Consider the following 22,259-nt stretch of genomic DNA (forward strand, 5'->3'; position numbering starts at 1 on the left):
TGCCTCTTTGCCAGTAAAGCACAGCGAACGGTTAATAATCGAGAGTCACTTGAGTGTACTGTGCGTCATCATTTCTTTAATGGCAGTACTCCTCAGTGGAGGGCATCAGAACAGTAAATTGAAAACACAACCGCAAGCTCAGTGGGAAAGCTGATGAGATAAGCTCTGAGATGAATTGAACTTGGTGAGACCGTTTCTCAGAGCGCCCCACATTGTAGTTACAAATTGTAGCTCACCTCTTCATAACCTCACATGGTTGGCTAAAATTAATTAAACCCATTGAGGACGGGCTAAAACTGCTACGGCAGTCTATTCCACAGACGCCTGCCTGAGTATACTCGGGGCTTCACTGGGTTAGTCTGCCTACATCTGGAAACTAAGCACAGTATAAGGGTTCGGTTTGGGGAATTGTCATGAAATACTAATCTCTCACTTCTTATATTTATGGCAATGGTGAGAGCATGCGGTAGCTTGCTTAGTCTCTGAGTGAGATCGTTACCATTGTCAACATGATTACCAAATGCAAGGAGCTGCCATGCTTCAGTGTATAAGACCATCAATCACAAGGTCAATGGTTCAAGTCCCCATGGGAGCCATGAGTTCGGTGGTTGCTGGCTTCTGATCATTACTTTTAACTCTTCATGTGCCGTGGCGTAAACCCCTGTGTGCTACATTATTCTGGGACAGCAACGCTGCCTGGGAAAACATTCTGTGTTTTGTTTGTTTGTTGGTTTTTTTTCTTCAAATCCATAAAACGTTAAGAGATTTTTGTTACCCTCGACATGCAGTGATCAAATTTGAAGACAAAATGTCCTTGCTTTGCTTTGATGTACATTTTAGGAAAGATATATGATTTTTGTTTCTTTCGTGGTCAGTAGTGACATTATTGAAGAGCCACGACTTTTGCACACAAAACAGTTACAGAAACTGAGAATTTTCTAACAAGTCCATTAGTGAACACTGCTTAATAGTCAATCACCACATAAAATGCAGTCTACATGTGACAGAAATGAGATTGCGAGAAACACTTCCATGGCACCGTGGCATTTGCGGATTGATCAATCAGTCTAGTCAGGTTTGTGGGGTTTGAGCAGAGTATGAGAACTTAACATGCCTTTGACTGAGTCGGGCATTCAAAGGAGGCACATAAAGAGTTAACAGTGGTCTCATGAACAAATTCAATCTGATGCAAATCAAGGCAAATCAAGGGAATTCAAATTTTATCAGTTCAAATCAAATCAAGGCAGATTATGACAAAGATTTTCCTTCCCTGCCTGTAATGACTCTTTACTGATTTGAAAGAGAACTACAAGTTGAAGCCTGGTAATTCTGTCTGGGCATAATTCATTTGTGAGTCTCAACAGTGCTCTGCATTTTATGGGACTGTGAGTTAAGAAAGCATTTTGCTGGTAGTCATATCATGCTCTTAACTAGTACTCAAGTTTATTTCAACTCAAGTGAAGATGGTCACCTGTGCCTCAGAGATACCAACTGTTAATTTTTTAGTAGCATTTTTAACCGTTTCCCCCCCCCCCCCAAAAAAAAAAAAAAAAAAAAATACAGATTAAATGGAAAATATTGATATTTTTTCCCCAAATGTTTTATTATTGATGGCTGTTGCAGAAAAGGCCAAGATTTTATTTTTCCTCCCAGAAAAAAAAAAAAAAGCCTTTTCAGCCCTCAGAATACGGCAATGTGGTGTATGAGGTTGGATACCCTGTTGCCTATTGATAGTTAGTAGGCAACAGAATATTTTTTTTTTCATTTCTTCTCCCTTATCCCTATGTGATGACTAGATGTAGATGGGAGCCTTATTTGAAAAGCATAATAGCCTTTTCTCCTCACCCCTAGTGGTAGATGGTGATGGACAAAAAAAAAAAAAAAAAATCAAAAACAAACAAAAACAAACACTGCTTTTGGGGGAAAACATTGATGACACCATAATATGTGACCCGCTGCAACAAAAAGGTCCTAAAGTCGCGCACGGTCGAAGCCATGAAAATCGAGTTTGAAGTCAGAGCATTAAAATTGGTCAAAACTTACGATTTTCTGATTTTGATATAATATTGGAATCTAACATGTCTTCTATCATCTGTCGAAATTTTGAAGCAAAATGATGAAAGGAAAGATAAAAAAATAGCGTTTTTCTGAGCCATGTTTTTTGGCGTTTCAACGAAGCAGAAACTGGTTCGAAAATTTGGATTGAGCGCCACAGATAGGTTCCGCCCCTAACAACGACCAGAGTGATCTCATTGGTCAGTTTGCTGCTTGCTGCTAACCGAAGCGTGAAGCTCGCACACTGCCCAGTCGACTGGTGCGTGCGGGCGGGGTGCGCTATGCTCAGCCGCTTCTCACATCCTGGTCACTGATTGGTTGGTGAAGAGACCGCCGACGCTGATGTGCTTAAATTAACTCTTCGGGGGTTGCTAGGGCTTACCTTCTATTGTCCAGAGGTGAAAACTGACTTGCGTGTCCCTTGATCGCGATTGCGTCGAAAGGAAGACTTTTAGGGCGCTTTTCTCGAAACAGTGATTTTCCAGACGTCTCGACATGCTCTCTTTTAAACATTGATATCTCCGCAGCCGATTATTTTTATAAAGTGTGTTATATATCAATTTAAAGCAGAAAGATTAGGGGATTATATCATGCAATTTTCAAATAATCGACCTCGCCCGACTTTAGGATCATTTTGTTGTAGCGGGTCACATATGGCTAAAAGCGAATCCTATTTTCTGATGCTTTTTGGGGAATAGGTGCATTGCAAGTTGTGTGGATTGAGAGCAACACCCCCATCCACCCCCTTCCCCCCCCCCCCTCCCAATGACAGTGGACAACTTCTTGGTGATGGTCCATTCTAGTGTTTTGGTTGATGCCATCAAGATTAATGGCCGCGTGTTCTTAGTAATTGGCCCAAGGCTAGCAAGGCTAGCATATTTGGTGACCATGCATGGGTGATAGTGTGGACCTATATTAGTGTATGAAGGATATCGGACAACTTTCATAGATTTTAGGAGTTTAATATGTGGGATTAGAGATATTTAGGCATTTAAGACATTGTGACCCAGTGTGTGGCTGATACACTAGGAGTACACGTAAAGCAATATGTGGGATCCAGCAGTGAGACTGGCATTCAGCCCAGATCTCTCAAAAGTAATTTTCATCACCTAATCAATGCTGGAGCCTAGAAAGCAGTGCAGGCCTCTGTGAAATGGTGCCATGGGATCTTTAGCGCAGAAATGTTCACAATATGGAAGTGTTAAATAACGATTCTCCCGACCAAGTGTGCTGCATTGAGTCAGATTGTAGTCATGGCCTAAATGTGATGTTAGGAATAAATGAGTTATATTCACCCCTTATTAAAAGAAGGGCAAGAAATGAGTCAGGCATTTAGATATCTACAGGGAAATTCAACCTTAGATAATATGCAACTGTGCATCACAAAACAAACAAAAAGTTGCACCCTTTGATTTTACATGAGGACTCAAAAAAAAGGTAGAATGGGTCAACCAAGTCAATCTTATGTTTTTCATATTTTCTGAAAGAGCTATCCTTCTTCTACATTATTTTTTAGTTTTGGGATCATAACATGAATGGGAAAGTGTGTTTTTAGCAGTTTCTCTACCACCCTTTTTGGGGGGAGAGTAGAATGATCAGGTATGTCTTTAGAGGCACCTTTTCATTTCTTGAAATCCTTTGCACACTCTTCACTTTCAAGTCTAATAACTTTTGAAAGGCTAATGCTACTGCTTTGAAAGTTGGCATTGATTATGGACAGAATGTGTTAATTGACCATGCTCAATTTCAGTTTAATCTGATAATCCCTTCATCGTTGCTGCTCAGGTGGTTTACATCCTGGTTTTTGTCCCGTTCATCGCACAGCTAGCACTGCTTGCAAAAAAATAAATAAATAAATAAATAACACCTGAATAGACCCTGTACTTCAGAGACACTTTTCTCAGTTCACACTTTTCTGGAGTGTGTGCTGTCTTTCCAGTATTTAGACTGGTTAGGAGAGTCCATTTCATTTGAGTTATACATCATTTTAAAGCTTAGAGTCTGTTCTTTTCAAATCTGCTCTCAACTAAAAATCTATGTCTGGTGACTTTTTGTTGGTTTCATGGTGCAGGGTCACATTTAGAAATTCTGCAAACTGAAAAAGAGATTAGCAAACCCTCTTTCTACTCATAGGGCACCAGTGAAGCGTGCAGTTTCAGAGGTGTTTTCAGGAGTACTGCATACACCAATGTATTTAATGAGTTTAATTTGTGACCCACTACAACAAAAGGATCCGAAAGTCGGGGAGGACAATGTTCTGAAGATGGCATGACATTATTCCCTTACTCTTCTACTTTCATTTCATATATAGCACAACTCATAAAAGTATTCGGTTGCGGAGATATCGATGATTTTATGAGCGCATGTCAAGTGGTTGAGGGAATCAGAGTTTCGAGAAAAACGCCTTCAAAGTTTACCTTCCGACGCTATCATGATCAAGGGGAGGCGAGACAGATTTTCACCGCTTGACAATAGAAGGCATGCTCCTAGCGACCTCCACGATGTTCATTCAAGCTTAGCGCCAGCGGTCCACGCATGACCAATCAGTAATCAGGATGCCACGGACTGACCAATAAGATCACTCCCTCATTGCTAGGGGCGGAGTCTAGCTGCGGCGCTAAATCCAAATCTTCGGACACGTTTCTCTTACGTTGACAGTCGGAAAATCATGGCTCAGAAAAACGGCAATTTCTTTCCTTTCCTTTGACCGTTAAGCTTCAAAATTTCGGCAGATGATAGAAAAAACATTAGACTACAAAATTATGCCAGAAACAGAAATCCGATTGTTTTGACCAATTTTGATGATGCGACTTCAAGCTTGAATTTCTCGGCTCTGCCATCAGTGACTTTAGGATCCTTTTGTTGTAGCGGGTCACATTTTTCGTGAGTAGTGAAATTTGTGATTGGGGAGTACAGTGTAATGAACGGAGCACTGTGTGAGTGCACATCACATTTGTGTCAGGATCAAAGGTTGTAATACACTGCATTTTCACATGTTTTCAAACACATGCATCTCACAAAATTTGCAAAAATAAAAACCTCATGAAATGTATGATGCATACCATATTAGTTAAAAAGGGATACTTTTTGGTAATTTTCCCCATCAGAATTTTGGAGATGCAAAATTGGAGAAAGGAGAGTTGATGCCCATTTGTTTCAAACAATTCTTGATTGAGTATGTTTTGGTTTAGTTTTATTTCTGTATTTTTTTTTTCTTCAAGTACAGTGACAAATCAGTACATAATTGATACAAAGTATGCAAAATGAGTAAAATCTGAGAATCAGTACAGAATTGTTGATCTTGTAATTTTAACATCTAAGAAAGTTAAGTTCTCTCTGAGAGTACAAACCATTTTCTTCTATAGAAGTCTGTCCTTGTCATAGGTTCCATTTGTGACCCTGCACCTCAAAACAAACAAAAAGTCACCAGACATGAATTTTTAGTTAAGACCATATTCTGAAAGAGCAGACTTAAAGCTTTAAAATGATGTATAACTCAAATCAAATGGACTCTGCTAACGATCTAAATATTGGAAAGAAAGCACAAACTCAGGAAAAGTGTGAACTGAGAAAAGAGGCTCTGAAGTACAGTGTCTATTCAAGCGCTTAATCTTTACCAAACCGTGCTGGCTGTGTGATAAATGGGACAAAAAACAGGAAGTAAACCACCAGAGTAACAACAATGAAGAGATTATCAGATTAAACTGAAATGAAGTATGCCTCATTAATACATTCTGTCCATAATTAAAGCCAACTTTCAAAGCAGTAGCACTATCCTTTCAAAAGTCATTAGAGTTGAAAGTGAAGAGTGTGGACAAGGTTTCTCAGAAATGAAAAAGGGATTCTAAAGACACACCTAATCACACTATTCTACCAAAAATGTTCGAGATAAACTGCTAAAAAAAACCACTTTCCTGCCCGTTTTATGATATCAAATTTTAGCATAATGTAAAAGAAGACCCGCTCTTTCAGAAAATATGAAAAAGTCGAGTTCGGCTAGGTTGACCCATTTCACTTATTTTCAGTCCTCACGCAAAATCAGTGTGTGCGACTTTATGTTCGTTTTGAGGTGCACGGTCACATTTTTGTACATCATTCTGAGTCAAGGTGCCAGCTAAAGGAACAGATCATTGAATGTTGGTAATTAAGGTACAATCGGCCTTGTAGGATCAGTCTTATTTCATATCACTCTCTTTTCTAGGTTTATGGGGCTAATAACCGTTCAAATGAAATTCTAAGTAAAGCTAAGTGAAATAGACTTCATCGTACACAAATATGGCTGTTATAATGACTGCATGAGCATCATAATAAAAACTATTTTGCGTGACTGTAAAAGTTGAAGTTATTGGGTCTGCAATTGTTTTAAATGTTTGATCTCTCTCTCTCTTTTTCCTCACTGTTTTGTTGTCTTTCTCTCTCTCGTTCTGTCTGTCTATTTTTCTTTCTGTATTGATGTTTGCTTTTCTTTTCTTCTCTCTTTTTTATTATCTCTTCATCTCTCTTTGTATATTTCTCCCTCCCCCTTCCCATCCAATTTTTCGACTGGTCAGCCGTCCGTATTGGCCGCTACTCCAAACGGGTCAAGCAGAACAACCTGGACGAGATCCGGAAGATGACCGCGCGGCCGGAGACCAGCGAGGAGAAGGAGGCGAGGGAGCGGCACGAGATGGAGATGTACACGGTCAGCCAGACCATCCTCCAGGCCCGAGAGGTGACCTGCCTCTACAACAAGACGATGGTCAACACCTTGATTAGCAGGAGAAAGGAACTTATGGTAAGTATGCCTGTGCCAATTCTATTCACGTACAGCTGTTAACCCATTGAGGATGAGTCCTGAGTAAACTCAGGCAAGTGTCTATGGGAAGTACGTATTGTAGCAAAACCAGCGCGTCCTTAATGGGTTAAGGACCCAGTAGAGTGTGGGAATGTCGTGTCGTGCATAGGCTAGCCTGGCGTAGATTTATTCAGGAATCTCCATTATGAATTTGTGCAGCTTTATCACTGATCCATGAAGAATCTGATATACACGCAGAGAGAGAATCTCAAGTGGAGGCAGCCTTTATTGATGAGACATTCACTGACATTTGGCTGGCAGATACTATCCCTATTCATGATTTTTTTTTTATGTACGCCGATGGAAGAATCAATTGAAGATGAATGAATTAACCCCCCTTTCAGACTAGAGAGTTCTCGTATGGATATATGACGTATGGATAGAGAACGTTTTTATGTGCCTGATTAATGCTTTTATTTTGAAACATTGTATCAATTTACGTCATGTATCGAAACGATGGTTTGAGCATCGTTTCTAATCATTATCCTATATCCATACGACATATATTTGTGTCTGAATTCTCTCATATCCATACGTTGTATGAGTAGGCAGGGCCTATTCGCAGTGCGCGCCGAGCTCACGTATCCACGGTGCGGACTTGTAATGGGCAGCTGACAGATTGATTGTGACATAATAATGATCTGGCGTGAACTAGCGAACTACCAGATGAATCCAAGGCAGAGTATAAATACTGTGCGCAAAGCCTGCGTACTAAATTACGTATTGCGCATGGAAGAGATTCACGTCTGCTCAAGAAATATATGATTATCGTATAATGGGGTGCTGTGTCTTTATGCTCTCGTATTGAAACGTTGTATATCCATATGTCGTATGAATATATACGATGACTCGGTGTGTCTGAAAGCACCATTAGATCTAGATTCAATCGAACCATCCATGCTTCCCCATGCTACTGGGTCTTACATGTTTTATTTTTTGTTTTTTTATCGCAGTGCAAGAATAAATTTAATTCCTGCCATTCACACCCTGCAAAACTAAAAACTAAAAAATAAATAAATCACTCGCTCTGCAAATGAAGCACTTGAGCCTTCAGAATGCATGCATGCCTTTAAAAACAATGACCACAACTTGACCACATGTACCCCAGCATGCGTTTGTAGGTCATATGGTGAGTAACATTTTGTGAATTGATCATGAGAGTTTCCAAGAAAAAAAAAAAAAAAAATCAACATGCATCTATTCTCATATGTCCATGCACAAGATTTCAAAGTTTTTTCATCACACATATCCCAACAATAGATACTTGTGGGAGTACCTTGTTATTTCATCTAACAGGTAAATACTCCCACAGTGCTTGACTTGATAAAGCAAGACATAAGATGGAAGCCCACAGTGTACCTCTTGCTGATCCGTTGCAATACACTGTAATTATATTTTTAAAAAGTTAAAAATTTATTTGTGAGTGTGCCTGTCTGTGTGTGTGTGTGTGTGTGTGTATTTCTGCATGTGATCGGGACTGCGATATGACTTCTGGAAAAAATAAAAAATTACTTAGTCGCTTTTCTCAAAGGTTCTGACAAAATAATGTCAACTTTGTTACATAATTTTGTAGTCTAATGTATCTTCTATCATCTGCCGAAATTTCGAAGCTAAATGATCAAAGGAAAGGCCTGAAAATAACATTTTTCTGAGCCATGCTTGGCTCGCCCGTCAGCGACTTTAGGATCCTTTTGTTGTAGTGGGTCACATATCTCCATCATTTTTGTCCAGTCTTCTTCCTCCTTTCTGTTTTTCTTCTTAAAGGGTGTGTACAGTTCTGGTCGAGGTGAGGATTTAGCTTTTAACGTTTTGCGAGACATTCAGAAACCACTCTATGAGATGTCAAAGAGCATGCAATTCTAAAGGGTATCAAAAGTTTATTTGATGAAAATCGGTTTTGAAATGGTTGAGATATCCAAAAACAAAGTGAAACAAAGAGATCCTAATAAAGTTGTGGCCTGTCGCCTTATATTATTATCACTTTTTGGGATATCTCAGCCATTTCAAAACCAATTTTCATCAAATAAACAATGAATCCTGATAAAAATCACATGCTCTTTCAAATTTCATATGAGGTTTCTCATTACTTCACTTAGAAGTGTTCAAAACATAAATCCCTTACCTCAACCAGTACTGTACAGTCCCTTTAATGTCTCATGACACTTGAGATTTTTTTTTTTTTTTTTTTGAGCCAAAAGTAGCATGTCTTTCTCTGTAAGGATGTGCTGGTAGATTGAATGGGTTTAAATAAGAAGTTAACTGATGTAAATAACATAAATGGGCAAAACAGGCACAGTGGTGGCAGTTATGTGTTTGCACTTTTGAAAGCAACAAGACCTCAGAAACATTTGTGCCTCTGCCCAATGTGTTTTGATTCTGTAAAAAGAAATGATAATAATAATAATGATGATGATGATAATAATAATAATAATAATAATAATAATAATAATAATGATAATAATAGTAATAATAAAAATAATAATGGTAATAGTGATAATAATAATAATGATAACTCACTAGGTGAGTTCAGTAGACTTTCACACAAATTATTAACCCTAAAGCTGGACATTGACAAAAAACTGTGTAACATTCTGAAAAGCTTCTTTTTTTTTTTTTTACAACAGATTAAATGAATCATAGAGGTTTTAACAGAATCTGACAAAAAATCAATAACAAATGTTGAGGAAGTTTGAAATTTTGCCTGATCTTTTATTATCAGTGATATCGTTTGCAAACACATATACTCAAATGGGCAATGGTAGTGATGTCATCACCTCACGAGTCTCCAGTTGAAATCTACATAAATCATCATTAAATTCCCCCTTTTTGGGGTTTAAAATGTACAGACTTACAATGTATCTTTTGCATCAAATTATTGTGGGCTTGAGGTAATAACTGTATGGGAAAAATGTCGCTGTATCTTACAAGAAAAACCGTATGAATTTGATATGTGTGTGTGTGTACAAACCAATGGAAGATCCATCTGAGGATAACAGGGCATCGTTTGTGTGTATGCAACAAAAACATGGAACTCTTCCTTGCTATTCTGTCCTACTTTTAAACAATGTATGTCTGATTTTGATGAAACTGGTATCATTCTCTTGATCTGATTTCCAGCAGATAATACACTGTAATTCAAATTCAGCTTGAATATTATACAAATAGTGAATGGTCACGAGTGCGATGGTACAAGATTTCGCACGAGGTGAAAGATAGAGGCGCTCTATTCAATGAGGGGAAGCTGAGTTGAATAGTTTGCCTCATCTTTCACCGAGTGCGAAATCTTGTTCCATTGCACGAGTAAAGACTATACACTATTTGTTTTACACAACACCTTGAACGTCAACAGATTTGGTACTCACAGATTCTTGAATTTAGCACAGAAATGGCAACCATTTTCCATGAAAGACGAATGAGTAGCCTCACATACAGTCGCAGTCACCATGTACGTACGTATGCGAAACAAAGTTGTTTACAAAAATGAGTGACAAAAGTATACGATGTGCTTGTAAGCGCGCTTGTAATTGTTGAGTGTGCGCGGCACATGTTTGTTTATTGTGACATCAGAGCCGTGCAATGGAACATTTTGCTCAAACAAAATTGCACAGCTGACAGCCAGAGCGTGCGATGGAACTTTTCACTAAATGTCACGTGATGGACAATCGACCAATCGGATAGCTACATTCTAAATAGGTGTTGTATAATATATTCAGTACAATGGCACTTTAGCCCCTTACATTAAGCCAGGGCACATAGCTTTCATCTTATTCAGCCTCTTCATCACTACTGTATATCAGTAGTCAAACCAAACTTGACCTGGTTTTAAAGTTTAAAGGTCTTTTTTACCTTTTGGAACTTAAAAAAAAAAACAATTTCAAGATATTGCATTTGATGCACATGTGTAGGTCAGTTGTATCACACAACATCTTACCATATACAATTTTTGCAATGAAGTCAAAATATAAGGAGATATCACTATTTTTAATATTAAAGAACCATAACTGTAGACGCTTTTTTTTAAACTATTTTATTTTAACTATTGTTCACATTTGTTTATACTTAACAATACTTAATATCGATTATACTAGTTCAAATTTTTACATTGGTTGTTTCTATCCCTTATATATCCCTATCCCTCACATTCTATAACTATTTTGAAGCACTAATGCTGAGTTTTTTGTTTTATCTGCAAATGGCAAATTATGCCTGTAACTCTTTATGTGCCACGTTCGCACACCCGACTCTGTCAACGGCGGGCCAACTTCACATATTCTGCTCAAATGCACAAACCTGCCCAAACGGATCAATAGATTGCCAAATGCCATTCTCGTGGTTCCATTCCTGTCACATGTAGCTCACATTTTATGTGGTGATTGAATATCAAGCGGTGTTCCTTACTCGATTTGTGAGCAAATACTAGCTTTCTGTCACTGTTCTGTGTGAAAAAGTAATGCCTCTACAATAATGCATTTGCTGGTCATTTGAAAGAAAAATAATCATAGATTTGCCATACAATTCACATCAAACCAAAGCTTGGAATTTTCTCTACAACTTTGCTCATAACATGTCGAGGGTAACAAAAATCTACAAAAGTTACATAGATTGGAAAAACAGATTAATGTTTTCCCATTCGAAGCAGGACGTTGCTATCTCAGAATAATGTGGCGCACAGGGGGTTACACCTTGGCATATAAAGAGTTAAAGCAAGCCTGTACAGGAGTAGCAATGTGCCTCACTCCAACAAGCAGGCCTAGGACATCTGGTGACACAATAGGAATTATGTAGGCGTATTAATCTTTTCTATTTTACTTAAAATTAGATTCCAGACATCTATGCCAATCAGCAAAGAAGGCTCAGTAGGGCTGTGGGTTTTTTTTTCTTTTCTTTTCTTCTTCTTTTTTTTTTTCTTCTTCTTTTTTTTTTTTTTTTTTCTTCTTCTTTTATGGCTTCAGGGTGATGGATGTTAGGCATTTTACTTGAGTTCAGCAATTTGTATGTGGTAGGGAAAATCCCTAAATTCCCTATAAATGCTGAGCAGATCAGCTCTGTCTGGTGTGTGTATGAGCTAGGGCAGAGGTTATGGGAAGATCAGTCTGTGTGTAGTTAAGGTAGTGCATATGAGAGTGTGTTTTGAGTTAACTGATCAGTTTGTGTGCATGTTTTGTCTATGTTTACACAGCGTCTCCCCCCCCCCCCCTTTCTCCCCCCCCCCCCCCTTCCCTCTCTTCTTCATACTTGTCCTTGGGGAGAACTCCCCTCACATCTTTGTAATGCCTATCTGTGTATCTGCCTCACCATATCGTTGCCATGGTTACCATGAATCAATTGTTTTTATGTGCATGCCCTTGACAAGTTGCCCAACTGGGCTTCCATTGTTGTTTGGGGGGTGAAGAGATCTGATCTGCACCCCAGGTCCTTTTTGGCCCCAGCCAGGGTAGCCCCCTGAAGGGACTTCACCCCAGAGGTATAAGGGTGTCTTGAATGAATGTAGGGCGCAGAGACAGCACCCACACAAGATCTGTAAAAACTTCAATCAAAATTCTAAAGCCATGTTCAAGTTTACTTCTAACACATAGCGATGAATAATAATAATAGAATCAACAAGCTTCAGTAAGGTGCAACCCCACACAATGCATTCAAAGTTACCTTTGAGAAATGTAGAGTGAATTAGATCAGACAACTAGAATGGGAGTAATTGACCTTGTGAAGATAGTTTCAGAATTTTAACCTTTTGCAGGTTTTCCTCAAAGAAGTGATAATACAACGTAACTATCAATGGGGGGGGGGGGGGGGAGGAATGTATATATTCCAGTATTCAAATTGGCAGAGGCGATAATTCACGTATCTCCACCTTAACAATCAGCCAGGAAACATATGACTTTTAAAAAAAAAAATAAAATCTTCACATTATGTCTTTTTTGACGTGGAATCCATGAGCATGATATTTATCCTTTACACCTGATTGTTTTGATCTTGAAATGATCTAAAATTGAAGGAATGTGGAGGGATAGGACTGCAAGGTTATAATCTGTATTCTCTTCAAGCAAGGTGCCTCTTCTAGCGTATTCCTAGAATTCATCAGCATCTAGATAACCTGATTTGTGAGAAAACAATTTTTGGTGCAGTGCCTTGAGCAGACATTATTAATGAAGAAAAATGCTTCTTAGAATAAGAAGACATGGAAATTTATATTAAAACATGTCTGAAGGAAATGTAAATGATGTGAAGAGGAGGAATTTTAAATCACATGAAAAGCTTACAGCATATTGTCATGTTTGTTAACATTTCATGCACATTTTTTTTCTAGATGTAGAGGGTTTCCAAAGTGCTAGCAATAATCTTATAATCCCAGAGCCATAAGTGTGAGTTCTCGTTTGAATCATTGCCTTTGTCTCACTCCATGATTTTCTTTAGAAGTCAGTATTTGTGACCAAGTAGCTCAAAAGCCACAAAAAAGTCACTGATTTGGATCCCCTGCTTTACAAGGACGCAAGTATGTCATTTATAATAATATAATAATAATAAGGTCTTATTTATCCAGGGTAGCCTCTTCAGCGTTGCCACTGCTCTACCAGAGGGCCCTGCCATTATTATTACCCCAGCGTTACCAGGTACCCACTTATACACCTGGGTCGAGAGGGACATTGTGGGTAAAAACATCTTGTCCAAGGACGTAAGAACTGGGTGGGATTCGAACTCGGGTCCTCCGATTGGGAGTGGAGAGTCTTATCCACTATGCCACAGCGCCCCCACAGTTTGGGTTGACTGACTCAAATTTTTAAAGTTTGTCTTACCTGGGAGAGTAATCTTCTCTCTACCGACTGTCAAAATTTGACTACTAAACCCGTTCAAAGGATGGTTTGATTTTGCTACAATACACATTTTCCATTGACGCTTCCCCGAGTATACTCATGACTCGACCTTAGTGGCTTAAAACCAAGCTGAAACCAAGATTTAGCAATTCTTTGGACCATCTGTTTTTGGACAGGCACTGCTTTTACTGGAAAAAAAAATAATGTCTTCATTGATACTTCTGTACAGGATGCCTTTAAATTGACCCCAATTTTTAAATCATATTTTCGCCCCTTGCTATGAAATTGTACCTCCGAATAACTTTCTCTTACTTTAGTTACTTTTTGAATGGGTAAGGATAGTCCTTTTCGAACAAGTTTTATGTCATACTAAAGATTTGAGCTTAGCTTACCCTTTAAGAACTATGTAGAAAAGTGGAAATTCATTTTGGCCTACTTTGTGTGGGTTTCATATTGGAAGATCACATTTGTTGTTCCCTCACTGCAAATCGGCAATGTTAGGATGTGGAGAGGAAGAGAGCAAACTTCTGTTTGGTTATGATGTCAGTTCTTTCACCTGCCCTCTTTCCCTTTCCCACATAGTGTTGTAGTTACGTCTGGAATGACTTTGGCTTAACTTTTCCTTCCTGTTGTGTTAGTGGATGACAAATCAGATCTACCGAATTCCCCAAAGCAACAGCAAATCTCTTCTGATAACTGACAGTCCTTTCAAATCATTGTCACTTTTGTTGTTCTTTGTTCTGATGTTCCAAGAGGGTGTGGTTTTTGTAGAATTGTGATAGATTAGGGTGGAAATTGTGAGTGACAAAACATACAAGGGTTTTACAACTACATAGTAATGCCGTCACATACAGAAGCAAAGCTTCTATTGGGTTATATTATCTTCAGTGATTGAGCAGAACCTTCAAAAATCCATAACTTTTGAACGGGATTGTCTGATTTTTGTTAAACTCTCACTGATGTGTTCTACCCATACTGCTGCATTCACTCAATCCACATCTCTACAATCTGTATGAAGGTGAACCTGTCCTTTAAACCTTCATTTGATTTCTTGTTTGGATATGAAATCAATACAGAAAATGTTGAAGCTTTGCATTAGGCAAAAAAAAAAAATTGTTGTATTGGCGTAACCCGCCCGACCCTGAACTTTTCACACACAAAAAAAGGAAATACATTGTTTTACCGAGAGAGGGCGCGATACGAGTTTGCGAATTATCAAAAACAACAACAACAACAACAGCTGGTGTCGGGAAATGGCCGTGCAGTACTGCGAGTCTGGTTCGAAGATTTTATTTAATATTGTTCTGAGAATCGAATTGTCAGTGGCGCTGGGTGATTTAACCCAGGAATTTGTTCGTTCGTATTCTGACCGGTATGTCGTGACGGCTTTTAAACCAGCGATATAACAAACTTTGATGAAACAGACCCTCTCTATCGAATGGGGTTTTGTTAAACATGAGTTTTACACGTGAAATACAGGTAGCAAAAAAAAAAAAAAAAAAATCTGCCCACCCGACCCTATTTGGAAATCTCATGTTAAGCCAATACAACATTTATTTTTTTTTTTTTTTTTAAGGCCGATTATTTAGCATATTAACCTGTTTACTGGAAGGTCTGTCAGTTGATAAATGTGAAAAAGTGAGAGAGAAAAAAATCCATTTCACTAATATTCATAAGAAACTTGAAACTTGAAAGGTTCATAAAGTTCTATCTTAACCCGTTGAGGATGAGTCCCAAGTATACTCGGGTAGATGTCTATGGGAAATGTTGTAGCAAAATCAGCCCATCCTCAACAGGTTAATATACTCGGACCTAATGGAAAACAAAGTTAAGACACGGTGATTTTGATATGGATTTGTCTTTTCAAAGACTTGTACAAATACCAATAGATTTGAAAGTTATCAACTGTGAAATGTCAATTGTCTAAAGTATGTGTAGTTTTACTTTATATGGAAACCAAATGCTACGTACACTGTATGTCTCCTTTTTCAAACCTCTGAGTCTTTTTTGAAGTTGTATTTCTATTTTTTTTTTCCCTACTCCAAGCTTCCTTTATAACCCATTGAGGATGGGCTTAGGCCAAAAAAAAAAAAAAAAAAAATTGTTGCATTGGCATAACATGAGATTTTCAAATAGGGTCGGTCGGGCGGATTTTTTTTTTTGGTTTTTTTTTTTGTTTTTTTTTTTTTGCTACCTGCATTTTACGTGTAAAACTCGTGCTCAGCTCAGTAAACAGTTACAACTGCTGCACCGAATCTGCTGTGTTCATCTATTCTACAAATCATTTATGAGGCCGATATTACTGGAATTATACCCCTTCACAGAATTTAAAGATGTTGAAATCCCTATCCTGAATGTTTTCACTTCATATTTTACTATTTTGACTTAGATAAGATAGATGCAAATTGACCCATATGTACGATCTTTTCATCGCACACGGCGATCTCTATTACAGTCCCACATATACAGATTCGTGTAAGTTCTCCACACAAGAAACCTACGGCAAAACTGTGCACAATACATCGCAGTCTGAATGCTACGTATACACTGAATAAATCTTGTTAGAGTACGTGTCCGTGTTGGAAACAGATGACGTACTGATCAAGGAAGGCTTATGCGAGGCGCTAGATCTCTCCCTCGTACATCCGATATCCCCAGAGCCGTTTCCACTCCCGGGTTTGTGCGATCGCGATCGCAATCAACAAGATATTTGATATCGATTGCAAAAAAAAATAATAAAAAAACATGGGGTCGGCGGAATTTTTAGGGTCGGGCGGGTTACGCCAATGCAACAATTTTTTTTTTTTGGCCTTATTTTGCTGCAACACACATTTCCCATAGGCACTTGTCAGAGTATAATCAGGACTTGCCTTCAGTGGGGTACCGGTACAATGTGTGTGTGTGGATTTTTTTTTTCTCTCTCCTTTTCTTTTTTCATTTTGATGGCAACCATGGCACATTTCCATTGTACCAGCATTTTTAGCCACATCATGATGAAACCCCAGTGTTGGGTTGGAAATGGACTGCAACAGCTGTTGGTAAATGATTGCACGACAATTATCTTGTCTTTCTGATGTTGTTATTTTCTTTGCCTCTATCTACCCCTAAAATTTGATTTAGAAGCAAACTTTTGTGGGTGTAAATTGATTCTTTAATTTTGGCTAGGATTCAAATATTTTGTTTTTTACTAATTCACCATGTGTGTGTTGTGTGTGTGTGTGAGGATGTGTGTTCATCAACCCATTGAGTATGGACTGATTTTGCTACAACAGGCATTTCCCATAAACACCTGCCTGAGTATCCTTGGGACTCGTCCTCAACAGATAATTAAAGTGTGTTGATGTGGACAGGTATTATATTGCTTGTGTTAGATGTTCATGTTTATTTGATGTCCTCACACGTGGAGACTTTTTCACAATTTTTTTAATATTAGCTCCCATGTGAAAACTTTTTTTTTCGTATTCTCTTCTTTTATGAGCTCCTCCATGGAGACAGTTATTTTTATGAGCACTTTCTTTAAATTGCATGATTCTCTTTTCACTGCTCCCAGGAGAGACTTAAGAGTGGTGGTAAGCCAATCATCCCTGCCTCCTACACATCAGACTTGACGGAGGAGCAGCGAAGAGATCCCAAGGTCTACGCATGGAAGGCGTTTCTAGAGGCCATATCGCCGTGTGTCCGGAGAATCGTGGAATTTGCAAAATGCCTCCCCGGATTCATGAAACTACCTCAGGTTAGAAAAATGATTTGAGTTGGTTTGATTTCCTCTTTTAGTTCACAAAAGCAAAGAAACAAACATGTTAAACTGAGTTACAGTGATATTTATTATACAACAACATTTTTGTCAGGTTTTTTTTCGACAAACAAAATTGAATGTATATTCTAATAACTTACCGCAACAAATGGCAAATAAGTAGTAGTCATAAGAATTACAAAAAACGAATGGAAAATGAAAATTGGTCTTGAAATGACCAAGATATCCAAAACAGGGCGATCCTAATAAAGTATGGGGCCCACCTTTTATTACAATCATTTTGTTTTACTTTGTTTGTGGATGTTTCAGCTATTTCAAACCCGATTGTTATCAAATAAACTTTGAATTCCTCATAAAACGGTATGCTCTGTACTATTTCATAAGTGTTTTCTTGGTATCTCGCAAAAGAAGTTAAAGCCCAATTTTCATCTCCACCTGCCAATACTGTACCATCCCTTTAACAAGCTAGGGATCAACAACTTAATTAAGAAACAATCTAATTCCAATCAAAGGATTTATATGAATATACAGCAGTAAGTGAATACAAATGAATTCTATTTCTCTTCACTGCATCTCCCGGTACATATACTTGAGGGTACTTCGGATTAAGAAGGTGCCAGTGTCAGACCGCTGCCAGATTGATGCCTCCTATTTTGCTGTCCATGTTTCTTGACGGACTTTACTCCAATTTTATACCAACATGTATCAGTTTAATCATTTCTTGTGGGAATGGTTTAATGGTTTAACTGCCCGTAACTTTTGATGGTAGCACCTTTGTCCCATACTTGTCCCCATACAGTTGCAGTTTCGTGACTGATATTATTGACATTTTTACTCAGGTGTACGATGGTGAAAGATTACTGGTGTCTTTGTTAATGCAGTTGTGTGTGTTCCATAGGGTCAAAGGTCATACTTTATAGTTTATCTATGTGTATACACTCTACTGGCACACTTTTTGACTTTTTTCTTCAGTATGCAGATCATTCTTGATATACCCTTATAAACCCTAAACTACATGTAGTTGAGGACAGACTGATTTTGCTTCAACACCCATTTCCCACAGACACCTGCCTGAGTACACTCGGGACTAGTCTTCAACAGGTGAAGGTTCAGTGAACCAGAGGATACGTTCCTGTTTTATGGCAACAGATATTTCTAGTTCTGTTTTGTTTTTAATTTAGTGGTGCCATGTTTCCCTTGAAAATGGTATAAAGATGAAAATAGCAAAGACGTCTGACAGAGAACATATATACAGTGTATGTCTGTTAGAGTAATTTTCACCTTTAAAATACAACATCACCTCGCCAGACCTACCAACCCATACCTTCACTCCCTCCCACTCAGACAAGTACTAAACCACACACTCCATCACTTCAAGAGGTGTAGGTGATGGGAAAAAAATACATACATACTTGAAAGATTGATATACAGAGACATGTAGATAGGTAGGTAGGTAGGTAGATAGATAGGTAGATAGATAGATAGATAGATAGATAGATAGATTGGTAGATAGATAGATAGATAGATAGATAGATAGATAGATAGATAGATAGATAGATAGAGATAGATAGATAGATAGATAGATAGATAGATAGATAGATAGATAGATTGGTAGATAGATAGATAGATAGATAGTTAGATAGATAGATAGATAGATAGATAGATAGATAGATAGATAGATAGATAGGTAGATAGATAGATAGATAGATAGATAGATAGATAGATAGATAGATAGATAGATAGATAGATAGATAGATAGATAGATAGATAGAGATAGATAGATAGATAGATAGATAGATAGATAGATAGATAGATAGATTGGTAGATAGATAGATAGATAGATAGTTAGATAGATAGATAGATAGATAGATAGATAGAGATAGATAGATATATAGATAGATAGATAGATAGATAGATAGATTGGTAGATAGATAGATAGATAGATAGTTAGATAGATAGATAGATAGATAGATAGATAGAGATAGATAGATAGGTAATAAAGACATAAATGAGATAGAAAGATATAAAGATACATAGAAAGGTAGGTAGGTAGGTAGATAGATAGATAGGTAATGAAGACATAAATGAATAGAAAGATAGATATAAAGATATATGTCGATGGGTAGGTGGATAAATAGGTACAGTAAACAGATTTACAGATAAATAGAGAAAGATGGAGATATATGGGTAAACAGCTAAGGCATAGACAAATACACGTACATATAGGTAGACAGAGAGACAGACATATAAATAGAAGACAGACAAAAGACGAAGATAGATGAAGAGAGAGACAGATTGATAAATTTGGAAATAAAGTGAAATGAAATGACTGACAGACGGACAGAAGGAAAAGAAGAGGCAGAGTCAGATAGGAACATGACTACTCTCATATAGCATAAAACTTTCATTGAATAACACTAACATTAACCTTAAAGGGATGGTACAGTAATTGGTGGAGATGAGAATTGGGCTTGTAACTTTGTGCGAGATACCAAGAAAACACTTATGATATAGTACAGAGCATACCATTTTAAGAGGAATTCAAAGTTTATTTGAGGAAAATCGGGTTTGGAATGACTGAAACATTTAAAAACAAAGTAAAACAAAGCGATCGTGATAACGCTCTTTTTTGGAAATCTCAGCCATTCCAAAACCAATTTTCAACAAATGATCATTGAATTCCTCATAGAATTACATGCTCTTTCATATTTCATAAGAGGTTTCTCATTATCTCACCAAAGAATGTTAGAAACCTGAAATTAAGTCTCGACCAAAACTGTATGATCCCTTTAAAGGACATCTAGAGCATTAGGCGTTTTCACATCAGCCCGATAAAAATCCAAGCTCGAAATATTTCCCGTGATTGCGAATTAGAGCGCTATTTCATTTCTTATTCACATCAGCCCGAAGAGGGGGTAGCCCGAATAGTTAAACATTTTGAAATAGCTAATTCGACAGCTGAGTATGTGCAAACAGCATCAGTAACGTGTGTGCCCTCTCAAAAATTCCTCATGATTTGTGTGCAGTTTGCCTCGATCGATCGGGTCACACACGCTAGGCATGATGGGATGCATCACGCTAATTTCTTGAGTCGTTTTCACATTATCAAATACCGCGCTACTATCCTGCTATTTCAGAAATTTCCCGAGTTGGAGTCGAGAAATTTTCTCGATCAGAGCGATACAATTAGCGAGCTAATTTGTGTTCACATTATCAAATAGCGCGCTATTTCGCTATCGGGGAAAATTTCCCAAGTCAGAAAATAGCGCGCTATTTCGAAACATCGGGCTGATGTGAAAATGCCTACTGAAATGTTATCAATTTGAGAGATTAAGGATTTTTTGACATGAACTTAGTTGCATTCATTCGCTCATGTTTACGTGATAGTACAGATTGAATCATATTTGCTTTGGATCTATTTCTGTAAGTTATGTAAATTTCCCAAGAGCAATGAAGGAAGTCAATCTGTTTTTTTCTATCTCTATCTCTATCTTTACATCTGTCTTTATCTCTCATCTCCCTCATTCTGCCTGCTTTTATTTATATCTTTCCTTATCCTTCTTACTTTGTCTCTGGTTTTCTATTTTATTTTCTATAATCTTTTCTCTCCCTCATCCCTGTCTTTCTGAAAGACATTGATTCTCTCCTCCTCTCTCTTAATTCCCTCCTCTGTTTTTTTCTCTCACTTTCAAATGTATGAATAAATATATTTTTCTTTTTTATTGTCTCTACAACTATTTTTCCCTTTCTCTCACCATCTCTCTTTTTGTCTTCCTCTTCTGATGAATACTATTTTCCCTTTCTCTCTTTGTTTGCACATATCTCCATTTTTCTCTATTTCATAACCCTCTTCAACAATCTTTCTTGTCTTTATCTCCCTATATATATATCTTTCTGTCTTGTTGTTCCCTTCTTTTTCTCTATCTCTCTCTTTTCCTTCTCTTTTTGTGTCGGTCCATATGAAGTTGCTAATCCCACACTTTCTCTCTTTGTATCATTTTTCTTTTTCTTCTCCAATTAACCCCATTCTAACCCAGTGTGACCAGATGCAGCTTCTGAAGCAGACATATTTCGAGGTGTGGCTCATCCAAGTCAACCCGCTGGCATCCGCCGTTGACGGCAGCATCATCCTCGGCGAGCAGGTGCTCTTCGACGCTGGCCTCATCGCCGACATGGCTGAGGAGAACCTCTGGAGGCACGTACTCGAGTTCACGACGGCCATAGCCCAGCTCAACCTTACCGATATGGAGACCGCCCTCTTCATGGCCTCAACCATTATGAACTCGGGTAGGTCCAGGGCAAGTTTTTCCCAGTGTGAGTATCGCTGCAGTGACTATAGCTGTTTGTGTTTATGTGTGTGTGTGTGTGTGTGTGTGAGAGAATGTGTGTCCTTCTGTCATAAATATCTTGAAATTCAGTCATGTGCCATGGTCACACTGAGTGATAAAGATAATTGCCTAAAGACTGATGTGTGATATGAAACCAGGCCATGAGTATGTGTAGATGAATCGTGGCAAAGAGATGTTTACAAGCCATTTTCTCTGGTGTTAGTGTTAATAACCTTATATGACTTCCTGTTTGTTACATCTCAAAGATTCTTGACACCAAGTGATTAATGTTGGTTGTTCTGGAATAAGAAATTGCCCCATTATTTGACCTTTCACTTAAAGGGATGGTATAGCATTGGTGAAGATGAGGATTGGGCTTTTAACTCTTCATGAGAAACCACTTATCAAATTGTGCAGGGCATTTCCATTCTAAGAGGAATTGAAAGTTTATTTGGTGAAAATCAGTTTTGGAATGA

The 22,259-nt window shown here is 38.0% G+C and overlaps 1 protein-coding gene across 1 annotated transcript in view; it reads left to right on the forward strand.

The window, feature by feature from the left end:
- LOC140236109 (retinoic acid receptor alpha-like) overlaps positions 1–22,259 on the forward strand; it is a 43,851-nt gene that overhangs the window by 16,901 nt on the left and 4,691 nt on the right. Inside the window, exons 4-6 of the mRNA XM_072316080.1 lie at positions 6,606–6,829; positions 17,252–17,434; positions 21,493–21,742. Of these exons, the coding sequence (XP_072172181.1) occupies positions 6,606–6,829; positions 17,252–17,434; positions 21,493–21,742 (657 nt within the window). The remainder of the gene's footprint in view (positions 1–6,605; positions 6,830–17,251; positions 17,435–21,492; positions 21,743–22,259) is intronic.

Source organism: Diadema setosum, chromosome 12 (assembly GCF_964275005.1).
Source record: "Diadema setosum chromosome 12, eeDiaSeto1, whole genome shotgun sequence".
Classification (NCBI taxonomy): domain Eukaryota; kingdom Metazoa; phylum Echinodermata; class Echinoidea; order Diadematoida; family Diadematidae; genus Diadema; species Diadema setosum.